This window comes from Accipiter gentilis, chromosome 27, assembly GCF_929443795.1.
Source record: "Accipiter gentilis chromosome 27, bAccGen1.1, whole genome shotgun sequence".
In the NCBI taxonomy this organism is placed as follows: Eukaryota; Metazoa; Chordata; class Aves; order Accipitriformes; family Accipitridae; genus Astur; species Astur gentilis.
The window spans coordinates 17,705,251-17,725,154 of record NC_064906.1 but is presented as its reverse complement, the minus strand read 5'-3'; the positions used below and the strand labels follow the sequence as shown (position 1 = coordinate 17,725,154).

Sequence of the window (19,904 nt, the reverse complement as noted above, 5' to 3'; positions counted from 1 at the left end):
GCCTATCTCCAGTTTTGCAGTTTCATCTGTCTCAACATATTTAAAGATCAATCCGTAATCAATAGATTTTTACACTGCGGTATGGTGACACAACACAAAGGCTGCCTTCAAAAAAATCCTAAAATTCTCACAATCCATTCTGAAAAAATTAAAGTATTTTTTTCAGGTCCCTAACTAGCTCATGGATTTCTTGTTTGTTCTGCAGCATCATCTGGCATTAGGTGATGTAAAGGAAAATGCGACACATCTTTAGTCAGTGATTAGATAAAACACAAAGGTACTCTTAGAATTACTTTACCAATTGAAACAGTTGATTTTGCCGACTTTGAGAATGAGTTCAAGACCTTTGGAGTGACAAAGTTCACAGTAAAGAGGGCCGGGAAAGTAAAGGCACTTAGGCCAGTAAGACTTCTTACTATGAGGTGATACCACTACACCTGTTCCTGTGCTTCAAGATACTGTTCTGCATGCTTCCGAAAAGTAAGTTCAATTAAAGGCATCAATGATCATTAAGCATTTTTACAATACTACCTTTAAAAAGTCTTCAATGTACTTACCCTGATATATCTGAATAAATTGCTGTATCTACAAAATAGGTTGGCAAGAGGTGAAAAACCAAGAGCAAAATGGCTTTGCATCCTTGTCCTTGCACAAGCCACAAATCTAGAACTGCAGGGATGGCTGCCCAGTATGTCCCCAGAAACGGCACTGCTCCAAGGATTGCTGCTAATGCTAGTGCACACAAAAGCCAAGGTGAGAAAAAGACCAGAGAAACATACTTCACAAGCATATTTACAGTTAAGTTCTGACAATTTTGCCACACCAGTAGTCCCACTTCTATCAACTCTTATAAATAAGACACTGAAGAAATGCCACATAAGGGTCTTGGTGTTTTATAGCTGTGCTTTGGGAAAAAAAGAAAATTACGCTATTCCCCATACAGAAAAGCTTCACCAACTGTCAGTCATAAGGAGTTACTTCCAAAAGAGACCAATTCAGAAAAATTTAAAGTTATACCGATCATGCACATTTCAAACTTTTACATAACTACAAATTAGCCACTGTGTGCAAGAAAGTATACAAGCAAAAGTCTCATTGTAACTTACTGGATCTCCTGCAGTCAACCGTAATAATGTAGGTAGCACTGTGAGAAACCAGGCGAATAAAAAAATCCATGACTTACGTATTTCTGTCTGCACATGTGCACACACAGGTGTACACCCTTCTGATTATACAAATACCTGCTGTAATCTAAAGTGATGCAGTACTGCTGTCATTTTAATGCAACAGGAATGACCATAATACAAAAAATAATTTAAGGTTTTTTTTCTCTTTCTTGGCCTCATTAACTAGAAAGCAAAAACTTTTAAGATTTTGCATGTAGCTGAAAAAAAAAGAACGATTACCTTCTAGTAGGTCTAATGATTCCCAATTCCTTTAAGATAGGTGTACTTTAGAATACATTCTATTATATCTGTTATATTATTATATCTATTCTATTATTCATTTTCTATTATATTGGGTTTTGTTGTTTTATAGCTTCCCCTTTTGTTTCCTCGTACAGGAATGTACAACATTTTTTTAATTACTGTTGTTATTATTATTATTTTTAGGGAAAGAGGGGCAAAAAAGGAACAGAGGAGAAGATTGTTTCGGTGAAAACTGTTCAGCCATTCCCAAAGCTATGATTAAAGAATTAGAGAAAACCGGAGGCTGGTAATACAGTCAGGCAACAGTACTGAGAATAAGAAGCATGCCTCTATCGTGCCTTTTCATGATACCAAAGCCTCCTGCATTTAAGCATCTTGAAAAATCAGCATCTGGCAACTATGGAAGAAACAAAAGCCATGGCAGGCAGAATGAAGTTAAAACCTGGAAAGACTTGGACTGAATAGAAGGAAGAAAGAATTACATCCACCAAAAGAAAAAGACAGGAGAAGTAAAAACAGCTGGCAGGGGATGTGTTATGAAAATAGAAAAAGGGAAGGCTCAGAGGTAAGGGAGCAATCACAGGGACTTCACCCTACCCACGGCCATTCTCTAAAAATAACTTCAAGACTAATTTTATCAGCAACATTTAATCCTACTGATCTTGCACAATGCATAATTATGTAACATTATCTATAAATAGATTATAATTGTTCAAATTCTTACCAGATGGTATGAAGACTATGTTAATCCCAAATATAGTGTGAGTCAGCCAAGTGTAGAGTCCATAGAACCCAGCCATTTTGAGGGAAGCATCAAATACACCTCTAAAACAATCAAAGAAATTCTGTTAAACTTTATTGGCAATAGGATTCTGGGAACTATAAAGATATACACAAGCTGCTTTGAAAAACTGCAAAGCCATTAGTGCCACAAATAACATAACTCAAAATGTAACACCAAACCCTTTATGCATTTGTTCCCTATGAAAAGAATAAGCATCCATCACATCTGTCATTTAAGGCATTTAGACACAAAAACCCCAGACTGTTCTTTACTGTACAATGGGTTCCAGGCACAAACTCATTGAAAGAAACTGCTCGAGCGTCAGACTACATCCTCCATCAAAAATAACCTTTTATCTGTGAAAAGCAGTACCATTCTACATATGAACTACTTTTTCTTTGCCCTTTTCCACTTCTACCTGTTCGCTCGTTTATCTGCTTACATTTCTATACCTGCTCATTCTCATCGGATTAAAACCACTGGTCTGTGAAGTGAAATAGGCTCTTTACTTTCCTACATACTTACATGGCTTTCCAGATGAAAATAACTGACCACCTCATATTCACTACTGGATTTTAGCCTGAATACCTTTATATTCCTAGCTTTTAGGTTGCTTACTAGGTTACATTACTAAAAATAAAATAGAAAGTCTGGTAATCTAATTCATTCCTGCTGAATCTACATCCAACATGCTGGACACAAAACAAAGTTCTCCTCTCTTAAGTATGACCACCGCTTCATGAGACAGCAAACAGGCAACTAAGTGCTGTATCATTTTTACAGCACTAGTGCACTTAGACATGTGGCGTATCCTATAACTGAACGGAAAACCTGTGCCTTAGGACTATAGTCACAAAAACTATACTCTAAAACTGGTATGTCTCACTATTGATTATGCCAGGTTTTCACCCTTATTTGAGAAAGGCATGAAGTTTCCTGAAACCGCTATTTCAGCTTGGATCTAGGTAACCAAACTACCCCTGAGTTCCTCTCCTCAGACCAGTCCTAACAGTTACATCACTGCAGAACTGGTGGCACACGCACCCTCTTAGCAAAGATAATTGCAAAGTTTGCTGATGTTAACTTCCTATTCTACATTTCATGCTTTTAATTACACTGCTTGTGTCTCTGCAGTTTGGGGAACTCTGGCAGGAGGGCAGAGAGGACAGGAAGACATGCAACAGAAATCATGGAGCCAGATGCTTAGTGGAAAGGTTTTCATTGCACTTTGAAGAAGAACACAGTCTGCACAGAAAACGGCCCTTTCTGGAACTAAAGCCTCTAAGAGCACAGGTTTTTTCCTCTGTTGAGTCAGTAAAGCCTCCTAGAAAAGAAATCTTCTTTGCTATTTAACTACTAAGTAGAATCTTCTCTTCTGAACTACCAGCAAGAATTCCAAGACTCCCAGTTTTTGCTTCTTTGGGGACCATCTTCATTATTATTTCCATGGACAGTTTGCATATTTTTGCCCTCCTTTACCACATAAAGGCACGCATAGATTCCCAAATGACTGCTGAATCAAAATTATCTTATTTTAAATTCAGCCACTGGAAGTTATGAGTGCCTAATAAACCTCACACATCAACACTGTTGTTCAAAATGTGAGATCTCTTAACAGATTAAGTAGGAACAGCTGTTGTCAGCCATCTCCCCCCCCAAAAAAGAGGGAAAGGGAAAACATGGAAAAAAGCAAGCTTTAAAGAATGACCTGAAATAACAACTCCAACCTTTGACAGGCAAATATTATGTGCTGGGTGAAGAAGGGGAAGGAATATTTACAAATACATGGTGGCCTTGGTGAAAAGAACCTGAATGCTCTGCAGTTTATCTAAACTTCTATAATACTAAAATGAGAAATCACAGACCAAAATATATAGAATCTACAGATTTTGAAGAGTGAAACACTCACCTGTATTTTAGTTATAAAAGTAAGCTTCTGACATATTAAAAAAAAAAAAAAGACGAGGAGAGAAGACCCCAAAACCTAAAGACACAGTAAGAATGCTAAATGTGAGTTTGCATTAAAAACTCGAGATGTTTTCATACTTTAGCTACTCAAAAGTCTTAATTTTTTGCATTTTCTCTGACTTTTAATTCATCTCTGCTCTTTCTGAGGATATCAAAGGAGCATAATATTTTTATTACAAGAACCTGTTTATTAATTGAAACTGATTCTGTCAGCCATGAAGTATAAAAATCATATTAAAAAGGAGGGAAAAATAGTCAATCTATTAACATTTTAAGGACACCTTACAGAAACAGAGGGCTAAATACCACTTTAATCCATACATGCAAGTCATCTGTGGTTAGATGTTAAGAAATTAGAACACAAACAATTACAACTGGGTCTTTCACAATGGAAGCCTCCGGGCTCCTGGAGAGATGAAGTGCTATCTGTACGGCAACAATCGCGAGGGTGCAACAAAAAACCCCATCACTTCTCCTGGTTGCACTGAAGATACATTTGTTTGCACTAAACCCTTGTGCTTTTGTCAAACCAACTTCCTCAGCCTTGTTGGTCCCCTAAATCTTAGACCTGTCCCATAGAAAACCCTTTGCACTATAAAGAAGGTATCTCACCATTTCTGAAACTCTTCCCTGGTGACACAAAGTTTTCAACTTTTTTTAACGCCATTTGCCAGAGGTCCTTCCGAAACAAAACCAAAAAGCCCCAACATACCCAGAACAATTTGTTAAAAGCAAGCATTAAATCGGAATATTTAATAGCATCTATGAGAATCCAGATTTTCACATGCTATAATTAAATCTTTGAGTAAATCTTTTTCCTATCAATCAAACAGGAACTGTGGCAAAAATACATCTCAGTTGTCAACAATATTTTAAAACTTTCCTTGAAATATCTCCTTATTTTTCCCATAAAGATGTTTTCTGTACTGTAGTAAAATTAACAAGGTATTAACAACTTCTGTAAGTATGCCCAAAACCTACATTTCAGCATACAGGAGGCGAGGCCAGCCTCTGGCTTGAGGGAAATATCTGAAGTATCAACCCTACTTGAAATTAAAATATCCATCTACAAGTACAGGAAAGACACACTTTTTAAACAAACAGGCATTTTAGATTTTCCCACAGAGACTACAAAAGAAGGGAAGACAGTTTTATTATGGTAACCAAAAGAAAGACAACCACCCAGAAAAATGATTCCAACAGCTAGAATTAATTGCTGTAAATTTAACTATGTTAGGGTGTAACTGTAGAACTGTTTCTCATTCATAAGAAAGCATCCAAAACTGCCATTCTAATTTACACAGTTTTAGCATTTCAGTTCAAGCACAACTGTTATCCTCAGATTAATTTTATTCAAATTTAAATTCAAGTTCTGCCATCGTTTTGCTGCTGTAGTCATGCAGCTTGTGAGAAAATTTTACAGTTAAGTCCACTACTCATTACAGATGCAGTAGTAGAATAACAGAAAAGTTAATCATGGACCAACAGGTATGTCCTGGTCTGATGTCATTCTGCAAGTTGATATATAATATATTTCAACAGCACAATAGTATACACCCCTAAAAGACTGTAAAACAGTACAGCATCTATCTAGCTTCTTGCATCTAGCACACACAACTAATAAACTGAAAGAAGGCATCACACAGTGCTGAGCAGCTGTGAGGTGCCAGTGGTCAAGCGGGAAGCAAGAGGAGGTTGTACCTAATCTCATTCTCCTCCTCTGCTGCTCCTTTGTGTCTGCCTCAACTAGTCAGAAAAAAGCACAGGGGATCCTACTTTGTGGCAAGTGTGGCCCAGAACTCTAAAGTATCTGAAGACTCGTGTTCGTTACTTCTGTCAGAAAAACCAAGAACCATATCTTAAAGTCTCTAGAAATTCATATCCATTTGACTTCACGGTTAAGGCAGCTAAAAAAAAATAATGCCGAAAACACTAGCCAGAATCTTCATCAACAGTATGTTTCAGCTACTCTGCATCTGTGATACCAGATCTTAAAGATGATGTGGTATGCTAGTGCAAATGCTGAATAAATTTATTACCATCTGTAAAATGCAGACCTTCCTGGTAAAATTATGACAGTAAATTAATTTCATCTCTTAATACATTATTGGCATACATACATTTTCCTTTTACATACATAAGAGTAACTGTATGTTTCAGAAATCAGAAAATCCAATTGCTGCTCATGTCTCACTTTTGGCACTTTTGTATCTGGATGAACCACTTTACCTGGAAGAGCTTTCATCTGCAAATGTGTAATTTATGAGCACTTCATGGCAATTTGGTGTAAGGCATACTTAGACATACATATTCCGTTTTACTGAGCTTTGAAAAGCATGTAAAATTAAAAAAAAAAAAAAAAAAAAAAGAAATCAGGGGAGATGGGTCTTACTTCACGTGATTCAGATTAAAAATGAAGAAACTTCTGTCAAATTGTCAAATGTTTCTGCATAGCTGGCCTAAATATTTTTTGTGTGAAAGTTCTTTCTACTTAACTGAAAAGCTAGGGAATTTGCTTGTAGATTTCACAAGGGAAAGTGCTACCTTTTCATTTTATGGGGTTTGTGGGGTTTAGTGGTGTTTTTTTTTTTTCTCTTTTACTGATTTGCCACAAAAAGTCTACAGCTTCCCCTCTGCTTCTATTGAAGTTTACATTAAATGTATGTCCACCTGAATTCAGGTTCACTTCACAAAGCCTGCAGGTAAGGTCTGTTCACCATTAGAGACACAGTAGAATTTCAAGATTTTCAACCTAATGCTACAACAACCCCAGCTGAAAGGAAAGATGTAGAAAAGTGAAGACTCCTGGGATGCAGAACATACCTCAAGCTTCAACTCAGAGCATCCATTTTTTGACCTCAGAGTTAATTTGATTTTCTAGATCTCTCTGTCCCCAGAGCACTGGAGGAAAGAAGAGCATATGGGCTGAAAAGATGAGAATTGGAGTTTCCAGGAAGATTAGAGTAAGTATCTAGTAAGGTCAGGAGAGAGATTTACTGGTTACTATACTAAATTTATAATGAAGCCACTGGCCACTGAATGGGTGCAAGAGTAAAGACTAGACAAAAGTGATATTTGTCTTTGGAAACATTTGCAAGGATTAGCATTTCCCTAAATACTTTACAAAACACTTTATAAGCTGTACAGTGGTTTACAACCCAATTAAAATGCAAGTTTGATAAAAGGAACAGCCTAAGCCAAAAATAATACTAGAAAAAGACAGTATCACTCTTCCGTCATCTTCTTTACACCACTGATGTTTGGTATTTTCCCATATTCTCTAAGTAGACATTACAAGGACTGTACTGCATCTTTGTCGCAAAATCTTCCTGTATACAGAGCTGACTAATTCAAAATGACACTTTAAGAAACTACAGCTACTCAAATTTCTTTTGCGAATACAACCTTTACATCTTGAAAGTAGAAGGTTCAAGGTATAAAAGCAAATGCAATGCATTCCAACCTTCACAGCAGGTTCACAATTCATTTCAAATCAGGTTAACTCAGAACTGCAAGAAAAGAGCCCTCCCGTTCCCCTGTTCTCAAGCATTTATTTCTGCCCCATCCTTCCTCTGTCTACCTGCCAGCACATTCTCTTTTACATGCCACAACAGTTTGTACAATGAATTCAGCTAATACTTTTTTTTTTCTGGGTTAGTTTTAACTAACTAGCTCAGCTCTCTACTCCCCATCCAACTCATAGGGCAGTAGCATAAATAGCTGCGTTCACACCAGGAAAGAAGCCAGCACTCCCGCAGCTGGAGGGCAGGAACTCTTCTTTGCACAGTGTTGTCTTATCCCAGCTGAAACTAACAGCCGCTGTCACCGTAACTTTAAAGCCAAATAACTCATTTTCTTCCTTCTGACACTACCAAGATCTGTTGCAAAAAAGACAAGCTACCAGTGACAACCAAAGGACAGCTATTATCTTAAAAAGGACTTAAGTATTCTACAATGATCCCCCAAATTTCAAGTGATCGCCGGGAGAACACTGAAGAATGAAATGACTCAAAGAAGTTCTTTTGCAAAAAAAAAATCTTAAGCTGTTCTTTGACTTCTTTTAAGGGTTTTGTTCTTTTAGGAATAAAAAAGACCCTCATCATTTTTTAGTTTCAAATTACACATGAAAATAAGCAAAGAGCACGAAGATATATTCCAGCTATGAACGAAGCAGAAGTGGCAGTTAAGTGTTTCTTGACAGAATACGATCATCTCAGGAGCAATATAAATATGCAAACGATTTTCAGAGACAACTCCATGACAAGATTTCAACAGTTTTGCTGTTGAAATGACTTTCTCCTTGGGAATGATACAATTGAACAAAGAGATGTAACAGCTCCAACATATGGAGGCTAGTAATGACACTAATTACATAAAGTGGAATTGTCTAGAACAAAGCACAGGTCCTTGAAATGGTGTAACATGCAAATATTGCACCTCTCAAGGCAGGACAAGGCTCCAGTGACTGCATCAAAACTTCAGACTTTTAAATAGTGGTAACTAGTCTGAAGGACACAGCAGCAAACAGACTTTCTTCTCTAACAGAGAAATGGCTATACGCTCTGAAAAAGAACAATTAACATTTAGTCCAACCTCCAAGAAATTCTAGATCTGATTACTTTTTTGCAATACTTTTGTATTCGTAATAGTCATTAAAAAATAATTATGAATATTTTGGCCTGTTTTAGTCACATATACCACGTAAACTCAGAATTATTCTTCTGAGAAGCACATTTGAGAGCATTAGTGATTTCTGAATCAACTATTTCTAACATTTCCAGATTTTTATCATGAGCAGACCACAATGCTTACTAAGTGCAATACCTAACTATTCTCAATATGGATCATGGAACATAACATATAAAAAGGCAAACTAGTTCAGACTAAATTTCTGTCTAGCCAGCACCCGATCTCCAGTAGAGGCCAGAAGCAGATGCTCAGGGAACAAAATAGTACAAACTTAGTTAACAAGACCCCTGAACATTTTTTCCAGCCTCTATTTCCACCTCAGGGTATATCATGAACCTCATGCAGGCTGTCTATTTAGTAATCCTCAATTAATATCTATACTTAGCCCTGTCTAATCCTGCAAGTTGCTGCAGCTCCAACATTCTTTGGCAAGACCTTCCCCATGTCTACTGCCTGCCGCATCTTTCTTATTTTTTGAAACACATCTTTCATGTTTTACTGCAACACATCTTTCTTATTTTTTGAAACTGCCTGCTTGCTTTTTGATGATCCCAAGATTTTATGTTGGAAGAGACCATGAGCAGTCCAGCCGAGGCATCCTTTCCACACCGGCTCTGACTCTGCAAACCTCAATTGTGCAATGTCCTTTTTCAAGGCTGGAGAGTCCTAACTAGCTCAGTCACGCCTCATACAGAAACTGATGCATACGTTCATTCCTCTAATCAGTCTTGTTGCCCTCCTAGTAGTTTTCTGAGATGCAGGAACCAGAATGGCACAATAATTCAGGGTATAGGCAAACCGCAGACTCGTACAATGGCAGTAATATTCTGTGGTTCTGTTGTCTATGTCTGTTGTAACAAATCTAAATGATTGATATGCCTGGCAGATGTCTTTAAGTATTACAAAGCACTGAGCTAGCATGCCTACCTGAAAATACAGCTCTCGAGTGGTAACAGTCAGCACAGAGGGCATCAGTTTATGTGTCAAGTTAGGACTGGTTTTCACCTGCATGCATCACTTTCATCTACACTACATTTCATCAGTCATTTTATTCCCCAGACACTGCTGTCTTCTAACTGAGTTTGTCTACAATCCTGCTGCAATTCCACAATCAGGCCTCATCCTTACTAGCCCAAATAGTTTTGCAGCATCAGTGAGGTGTCCCTCTCTACTTCTTTTCCAGGACAATTATGAATAGATGGGATAGTAGAAGTCCCTACCTCAACACTGTTATTTACTCCTTCCCTGTGTTTCATATCTTTTTAACTGACTATTTATCCATGCAGAAACCTTCTCTATTATCTTATCGCTACTTAATTTCCTTGAAAGTCTTTGGAAAGAGATGCTGTAAAAAGCCTTTATGAAACTTCAGTAGAACACAGCAGCCAGATCAACTTATTAATGGTCTTGCTTGCTGACCACTTCAAAAAACATGAAGAGTAAGCCAGAACTTCTCTCTGTGAAAACTCGATTGATTCTTTGCAACTAAATCATACTCACCAGGTGCTGGTATGTCCTTAACTTCAGTTCCTACTAAGCTGCACAGTACTGATGTCCAGCTTACATGTCTGTACTTCCTGGGTTCCCTGGAACTTTCTTTTTTAATTTTTATTATGCCCTTGAGTTTTCTTTGGTGAGTTAGTATCATCCACTCTTAGCAATTTGCTATTGCTCATTTTGTCCATTCCTTCTACAGCTTCTTCTACAGTTACTAATTTCTGAGAGACTCTGCTGCAGCTCGCCCATAAGAAGGGTTTTACAATGTGACCCCCTCCACTTACCTTCACAGCAATGAACAACACAGCATCAATTTACCTCCCCCCTGCAACAGCCTGCAGCAGCCTTGTTGTTGCGGAGTACTCCTTGTCATGCCCCAGCCCCCCCCGCGAGCGCTTCTTGCTTCTGCTGCATATGAGAAATGGTATTTTGGTTTAACAGAATTTTGTGGAGCTTTGAGTAAATGAATGAAACTCCCCCCAACCCCTGCTTGAGGCCTATTTCTATCTGCTAAAGTTTATGATCCTTTTGTTTTCTTCATTTAGCTAAAACTTTAGCTTTTTAAAGGGTAGTTTATCATTTCCTCGGCCTTTGTTACTTTGCTGTTCAGCTATGCAGTCAGTCTTCCCTTTAACGTTACTCAAGCCTTTCTTAGCTGTTAGCATGCACTGGCACTGTACAATGAGCATTTATTATTCTCCACACCACTTGTAAGGATGTAATTCTTTTAGATCCCCATTTTAGCTTGAAAAGTTCATCAGTGAGACCAACAGCTAGCTGGACTCAATAAAGCTCAAGATCCACTACATTCTTATATTAAGAAACTCCCGGTCTGTATAGAATATTACCGTTATAAAATTATGAATCACAAGCATAGAGAAGAGGGTATTTTGATTGCTTATGCTGGTAGAGAGAATAAATAATGGCTAGACCTTATAATTCAACCTAATAAGACAAAAAGCAAAAAGGTAAAGCTGTGATGTTAAATCTCTGAAATGTTGGGAAATCCTGAAGTTTTATATCAGCCTTCATGCTGTCTTCTTACATTCCAATAAATCTGTATTTTAAATAGCAGAAATCTAAACAAGGTTATAATAATATACACTGCAACCTTAAATACACACATAAAGAATTATCAGATATGCAACCATAAAATCCTGCAATATATTACACTAAAAATAATTCTTAATAGTATCCCTTTATTCTTAGAAATGCCTAATAGAACATGTCTTCCCTATACTTTTAATAAGTATGTCACCAACCCTTGTCTTTCCATCCCTCCCAGTTAGCTACTAGGCCTGCCTTAGAAGCAAAGAGAAAAACTAACTGGCTGACCTGAATTCCAGATGCAAGTTAAGTGTGAGTGTTTTTACTGATACAGCCTATGTCACATACCAATCAAAAAAGTTGGTGTTGTAGAAAAAGCAGCGCATATACATAATTACATAAGTGCAATAAGTAATTGAAGGACTAGTATCTAAGATGTAATGTAGTTACATTATTCTTAAAGACTGCGTGCAAACCTGCTTATGTGCTTTAATATGTGCACACACACAAATAACCCACATCTATGTGTTTACAGATATCTTCAGTGTTAAACAAACTGGATAGTCACAGAACTGCAAACTACAAAAATGCACTAAGAGAAATTGCTGTTAGAACATATAGAATTTGCCATCTGGAATATTAAAGAATGGCAGCGAATTGGCACTGCCTGATATAGAACACAGAAGCCCTCAGTAACCTGTCAAATGTGTTTGAAAATACACTATGCCAGTCTGCATGGTGCAAAGAAGTGAACTGTTTGTTTCAGCATCAGATTATGCCCTTAAATAATCTCATGAATTAGGGATACTAAACTGTAAAATTCCTACAGGCTTTGTGACATACTTGACCCAAATTATGTGTGTACAATAATGAACATCTTTTCATAGTTTCAGGTAAATTTGGAAAAGGAGTACATGAGCAAATAAATTATTTTCTGAAATTTTATTTTTTGAGTATCTGTTTGTATTATTCTTTGAATAACTTTTTAAAATCATGTGTACGTAAAGCAATATACAGAAAGCTGTGTTTAATAAGAACAGGAATTTTTGATATAAAAGAAACAGAGGTAAAGACAAATCCCTTTTTTTTGCATATGAGAGAATACTTAAGACTAAAATAGTGGTATGAGCAAGTCACATGGTTATTGCTACTAAAACAATCAGCCGATAAATACTACTATCTAGCCCACTAGGATAATAAGGTTACAGTTACTGTCAGTTTGGTTCCACAAACGTACTGAAACATTGCAGCATCTCGTCTAGATTTATAGAATACATTCTACTTTTTTTTCAGGAACTCAACTGAAGCTTTCCTTTCTTCCATGTAATTTAAAATAGTACCTGTTATTCCCAGTTTTAGACTAGAAAATTATTTTATTAAGACAGAATCATTTTCAACTCTATTCCCATCTTGTAACATACACCAGGAGAGCTTATAATGTTTCAGTGAGGTACTGTTAAATGCATTCCTGTAACAAAAAAGATTTCTGCTAGAGATACTCCTGCTACTAAAGAACATATATTGCATGCAAAAATTCAGTCAAAACATAATCAGTTAACAGTTGTCTTTGAAAAATTAATCTGAAAAACATTATTAATGTTGCAGTAAAATAAACAAGATCACACATTTTGCTTTTTCTAAGCATTAGCTTAACATGCTGGAAGATTATTGTTTTCTGTGGGAATTGTATCACCATCTCATTTTCTCCATCATTACTGCCAGGATGCCACAGCAAACCAGCTAGATGTTTAAATAGCTGAGATTTGTTTGGTTGTTTGTTTGCATGGTGGCTCATTTCAGATCTCTTTAAATGTTAATAAATAAAAGTTGAAAAATCAGTAAGAACCTATTTCAGCCATCAAGGCATTATAGGTTGTCTTCATATCAAATCTCTCTTTGACTTTCTGCCAAATTTCAATTAGGGAAATGATTACTATTTCCTCTTTAGAAACACCTAATATTTTAAGTAAGTTTTATATAACAAATGAAAAATCTGATCAAATTTGAGGTGTACGTGGCAAATGAAGAAAATGAAACAAATAATGATAACCGTTCTCAAATTGAAAACAAACAGTACTCATCTTCCTGGCATTACAGAACAAACGTCCACTAACACGTTTCAAGGCATCACTCAAAATCCTGATCTGGGTTTAAGACCATTTCACAATGTAATTAGGCCCCACCAAAATTGAAAGCTGCAGTAACTTTAAGCCACAGCCATACCCGTGTGCATGCACTCATGTGAAAGTATCGCACACACTAAATTGCACTGAGGCCGTGACAACATGCAACTTAGTAATGTGCAATATCTCCACCAGAGCAAGCAGAATGGGAGCTTCAGGGAAGAAGGGTATGGTGCATTCAGGAAGAGAACGACATGCTGCTCAGGGAAAGGAAAATGGTTCAGGCAAAGGTGTGCATGCTACTACTTTGGAGACCTGTGAATTGGAGAATTACTGCTTCATCCATTTGGAGGGGCAGGGGGGCGGGGGAGATGGGGGTGGAAATCCAGGCAAGAGCACCACCTCCCTATTTAAGGGGTAAAGGACGTAATTTTCCTACTTACGCAGTGAGGTAGGTGACTTAAGAACTGACTTGATTTTACAGAACCCTTCTGAACAAAGATAATCTCACATCGATATGTGCAGATCATTTCCCCCTGACCCTCAAAATACTTCTTCGTTAATATAATTATAATTATAGTGAAAAATTTCACTAATATCAAAACCTAAAATTATCTAAATACACTAGACTGGTCCAAGTGGTTCTCACATTTCTAAAGCAAGTCATCTTCCTAACCCTGACTGAGACTGCTGCCAAAAGAATTCCTGCAGCTCAACCTACTCTGGCATAACCCTTCTGCCGCAGTTGCCAGTCCCTTCTCTACTCCCCTTTCTCCACTGGTTCCTGTAGCTGACTTTCAGTAGTTTCAGTGAAAGAAAAACGTGTATTTACTATATTCACAGGCTACTAAACACCACTGCCAGCCAAGGAAGATTCTTGCACACGATGAAGGTGCAATACTACCTTCATATTTCATCACATTTTTGTGCTGATCCCCACTTATGTAATATGGAAAACAGGGGAAAAAAAAAAAAAGAAAAAAGAAAAAAAGGACAGAATGCCAGAAGGGACAAAAGGCAAAGGGCAAATGAAGCATTTATCAAGAAGAAGAAATAGTAATGAAGTATTGCCACACCAATAAAGTTAAAACTTGAGTGAGACAGACCTGAGATTGATTGCAAACCAAAGAAAAGAGAAACAGATAAACCAACTGGTCACAAAAGACCAAAACTATGAGAGAACAGAAACTATTTTGCTACTGAGACATTAGCAGTATTCAGGATTATTACCAGTTTCCTGAATTTTTATTTCCCACCTCATTTGCAGGCAATGACATGGGAAATTCCAGCATGGAATTTGGCACTGTGAATTTTGAATTAGTTGCTTTATTTGAAGTCGCACCAGTACTTCATACATCAGTCAGAAAACCCTGTGGTCATACATGCCTTTGGTAGTGATCTTCCTCCCAGACTTTTTACTGCTTTTTACGGAATCATCAAGCAAATATTGATCTTTCCTCTCCCTCTGCAGATTAAATGCTGCCTTCCCCAAAACACAAATGATCAGAAGGAGCAAAGGCCGTATATGGCAACAAAGAACATACAAGTGCTTACTCTAATCAAAGTTACTCAAAATTGGGAAAACTGATTTATGAATAGTTTGCAAAACTGTATTTGTTCTAAAGTCCAAACACTGTCGGTCCCCTTCTGAAGGATTGCTTGGAGGCTGGCTGTGACAACTGGGACAACTCCATCAAAGGGAGATACCTGGCGCAAAGGCAAACGCCCAGCTTATAAAGAGAATCACATTTGCAACACGGGGAAAGACCAAACCACCAGGAGGCTATCCCTTGTGTTTCCCTTTCCCTCCTCGTCGTGGGAGAAGCCTAGAAAGACTGAATTATGATCCCAGGCTTAGAAGGTCCACACTGAGCAATGGCGCTTCTTGCACGCCCCCCCTCTCCTCTCGGTGTCTAAACTCGTAGAAAAGCTGCCCAACTACCACCCAGGCCCGTACTTCAGACGATCCCTAGCATCAGCCCCACCACCGACCTGAGGCACACTGACCCTAGCAGCTGCCCCATGTGTGGGATTTGTCCTGCTGAAGCACAAGGCAGTGGTCCTCACACCATACAGGAGTTCCCTCCTCCTCTCCATGCCTCAAACATCTGGATGCCGTGCTCACAGGCCTTGCTCAAGTCAGGGTAAATGGCAATCACTGCTCTTTCCTTGTCCCACTACGACAGTCACCTCCTCAAAGCAAGACTCATGTTGGTCCCATGGGGAAGTTTCATCCCATGGCTTGTAGCAGGTAACTCTTGGATTCCCTTCAAATTCTTTAAAACTCCTGCTTTGTTATGACAGCTGAATTTATTTTTTTTTCCCCCCACTAGTGAAGTGCAAGTTTAACATCTGTGGTATTGTGACAGAAACAGTTAGATTCAACACTTGGCTCAAAATAGGCTGGAAAGCAGTTCTTACCTCAATACAGCTCATAAATCAATCCCTATGAACAGAGATCTGTCACTGTCTTTGCAATCTCATCACCAAGGGAGTTCGAAAAATACTTGTAAGATCTATAGCTACTTATAGTCCAGACAATAAAAATCACAACACAGCTCTGATGAGAGAAACTGTAATGGGAAAAGGTCTTGGTTTGATTCTGTGCTTGTTGGATAACAGTTTCAAGTTAAGGGATTTCTTGAGCTACAGAAACCACTCGCTGACTGCCCTCCTCCTTTCCCCCTTCCACTTCTCACAAATAAATAACAACGGACCCAAAGGAACAGACTTCCTTGATTGTATCCAAGTTCCCTAGTACTTTTTACAAACATATTTATAAGTAAAAGAGCAACAGAAGTGACTGACAACATGGAAGAAGAGTATTTTCATGTCATTTGGCCCATCAGCAACAGTGATGTAACTGCATGTCTTGCCAGAAGGATCGCTACCCTCTGACAGGACTAGTCAGATGCGCTCTTAGCTTTGTGCATGTGCTGTGTCCTGCTGAAGAGTGATGGGATCTGGAACACAGCTGGTGACTTTCAATATTTATAACCTGATCTTTCTACACTTTTGGTCAACTTGAGTGCATATTTTGAGGCTGAATTCATATTGTGTAATGCTGTCACAGTCTAATGACAGAAGTGACTACAGAAGTTTCATTAGTTGATAATTCATAATACAAATGGAGCCTCTTCCTCCCATCTTACCACCAAGCATTAACATCCATTTTGCATGCCTTTTATAGATGAAGTGAACAAGCCATTTTCACATTTCTACCCCTCTAGCAACAACTCATCTTCAAAAACAAGACAGCTGCTACTTTGTCACGAAAGAAATGGTTTGCAGTGGCAATTGTTTTTCATATGGCAACAAATTGGGCATGCATAAACTCATGGGAGTTTGTTACTATAATCTTCATATTTACATACTGAAGATCACAGTAAGAATGGAGTGGAATGCAAGCTAATCTAGAAGCATTATGATAAATCCTTAGGTACAACCGAGCAAGACAGAGAAACTTTGAAAGCATTCCAAAGAATTCAAATAAGGCACCAAGTACAGGCTACTCCAAACAAACAAATATGACTGACTGATTCAGGCTACCGTAGTGAACACACAGACTAAGTTCCCTCGCGTATGACAAACAGCTTCACATGCCACATTCTCCCGACACTGGCTTTTGCAGTTACTGACGCATGGTGGCTCTTTCCTACTCATTTTCCTGTGGCTTCTCTAACATTATTTTCTTTCTTTCCACCATTCCAAACTCTGTCAAATATCTTGGGTCACCTGTGTGACAGACCTATAAACTTAAAATTGCATTTAATACAATCCTCCTTGCAGAGTATCCATGCCCAGAGAAGCCATATCCTGGCTTCTGACACTGTTCCCCTCTACCAAGGGCTAAAGAGAACAATTCGTGAGACAAGTTTCAGTTTCTAAATCTGCTCACATTCTTCAGAAGAGACAGAACTGAGATATTAACCACATGATCAATGAAAACTCAATAGCAGTCACTCAAGAGAAGGGCTATTAGCTTTTCGGCAGACTTCCAAATTTGTGGCTGGATTGCCCCTTCATTTCAAATGACTATAGCAGTTATCATCGTTGTTCAAGATCTTACACAGCATGATATAACCTTCTTATTGTTAAAATGTACCCTGAAACAGCTTAATTCCAATAACAGATAACAACACTCACTTGTAAAGTACACCTAAGAACAATGGCAAACATTCGGCAATGAGCCTGGAAAGCAGTTTTAATACATCTCCTGTTTAAAGTCTATTCATGTTTTGTATATATGTGCAGGATGACACAGAAAGCAGTGGTGTAAGAAACAATGGCTGTATAGGATTTAGCATGGAGTCTGTTGACTTTGCCCAGTCCATCAACCTTTTTGAAAAAGTGAGCTATGACTTAAACACCTTATTTAAATTCCATTTATCACATTACCAACATGTTCGTGTTTCAAGCTGCTCACAGGTGAAAGTTGACAGTTTCAGTCATCTGTGATGAATGAAATACGTTACTGTACCACCCCAAAAATTGCTTTATTGTGAGATCTCAGTGAACCATATTTAAAAACACAAAAAATTCTCCTTCAATTACTGTAGTGGTTTAGAGGTGAAACATAAGAACGGTAATTAAGCATGAAACACTGTGGATGCACTCTGGAGATGCAGTACAGTAGTGTTAAGTGGGATAAGGAGAGCTCTCCCCTGTTGTTCCCTTTGGTGTAATTTGGTTCATGGAGATCATGAACTAGATTTCTCTCAGATGAAAATGAACTGGAAAATGCACACCAGGAGCATATATAATACACTCCAGCTGCAAATGGGTACTTAGTCCCCAAGATTAGACTAAAAATAGTTCAAACTAAATAACTCCGAAATGTGTACAGCACAGATGTCAGGTCCTCCATTTCAACTGTTTTGCTGTATGAATCTGCTACTACTGAGCTGCACCAGCTGTTAATGCCAACATAGCTGCAAACACACTGCTTCCGGATACGTTAGGGATGTCACGTGTGTATCAGTTTCATAAAATACTAGTATACACTACAGACCTCTGAAATTTGTTTTAGGCAAGTCCACTCAAATTGCTCTTTTAACAATCAAGCGGGAAAAGTCATCAATGCTAGCTTCTTGAAAATCTGAGGGATTTGCAACACATACTTCAAACATGAGCTGCTGCAATTGCTAAGTATTTGTAGTTGAACATCAAATTAAAAAAAGAATTTTCCAGAAAGGGCAAGAAATCAACAACATACCTTATTGCTTCCTCCACCGATTGGCCAACTATATTTGAGGAGGGACCTGGCTGAGACAGAGGTGTCAGGCTTATCACCCACTTCACTGGCTTGTAGTACTCATCACTGGAACTCAACAGGTAGAACAGCGTGGTCAGAAAAATCACCTGCAAAACACATTCAAGTTTTAAATTAGAAGGCAATAAATACTTTCCAGAACTACAGCATGCAGCTATGCTTCAGGTATTGAACTTCATCGGAAAGGCACAAAATACTATTCCACAAGCTTGGATTTAGAGAAACACACAGAGCTACAAGAATAACTTTCTCTCCTCTTCCACAAAGAACTTAACAGTTACAGCTAAACTTTATAAAACTTCTAGCCCTGTTCAGCCTCTTCCCAAAGTCACATCTAGATCCAACAACTAGAATGTTGTTGATCAATTTTTTCCCCAGCATGTTTAGCAGATCAAAGAATTACTGAATAGTAATATCTATTCTTAAAAAAAACCCGAACAACCCACCACCAAAACACCACTAAATAAATCTGAGTTGTCTCAAGAGTCATTATGCAGCTGGATATCAGATATCAATTAAACAAAAACTCACAAACAGAAAATTTATAATATTTATTAGGCTGGCAATCCTGATTCATTACTCCTGTGAGTTTGAAAACGAGTCTCAGCAGAAGTGATGGCAGTTCCACTGTTTCAGTTTAAAGACAAAAAAAATACAATCAAATTATATTAGCTTCCTGGACATTGCAGTCCACTATGTTTTCCTTATTTTCCTGCCAGTGGGCTCAGCAACTCCTTGGGCTAAGCATACATCACAGAAATGTGTCCATCCACATCTTAATCTTTTGATAAGCCAAACAGCCTGACCTCCACGAGTCTCTTATGTTCAAGCATTTTACCCAGTCTGCAGACACCTCATGCTCTTTTCCTGCTTTCTCTCTGAACACGCTCAGAAAAAAAAACCACAGACGGCACAACATCACCAGTACCATTACCAGTCTCAAGAATGACATCCATTTGTCGCTGTTCCTAATTCCTTTCCACTCAGTGAAATGTTACTACTACTTCCCCTGACCCTCCCAGCCTTTAACTTGAAAGTCACACTCAGCTGTTCACCTACTCTGACCCCTTTCCAAAATATCATACATAGGTTTA

At 38.1% G+C, this 19,904-nt stretch overlaps 1 protein-coding gene across 2 annotated transcripts in view; it reads right to left on the bottom strand.

Moving 5' to 3' along the window:
* The window catches only part of TMEM245 (transmembrane protein 245), an 86,748-nt gene that overhangs the window by 9,878 nt on the left and 56,966 nt on the right, over nt 1-19,904 (bottom strand). For both annotated transcript variants that reach the window (XM_049830428.1, XM_049830429.1), the window contains 3 exons: nt 18,754-18,899; nt 2,155-2,255; nt 558-732 (listed from right to left, as the gene is read on the bottom strand). In XM_049830428.1, the coding sequence (XP_049686385.1) occupies nt 558-732; nt 2,155-2,255; nt 18,754-18,899 (422 nt within the window). The remainder of the gene's footprint in view (nt 1-557; nt 733-2,154; nt 2,256-18,753; nt 18,900-19,904) is intronic.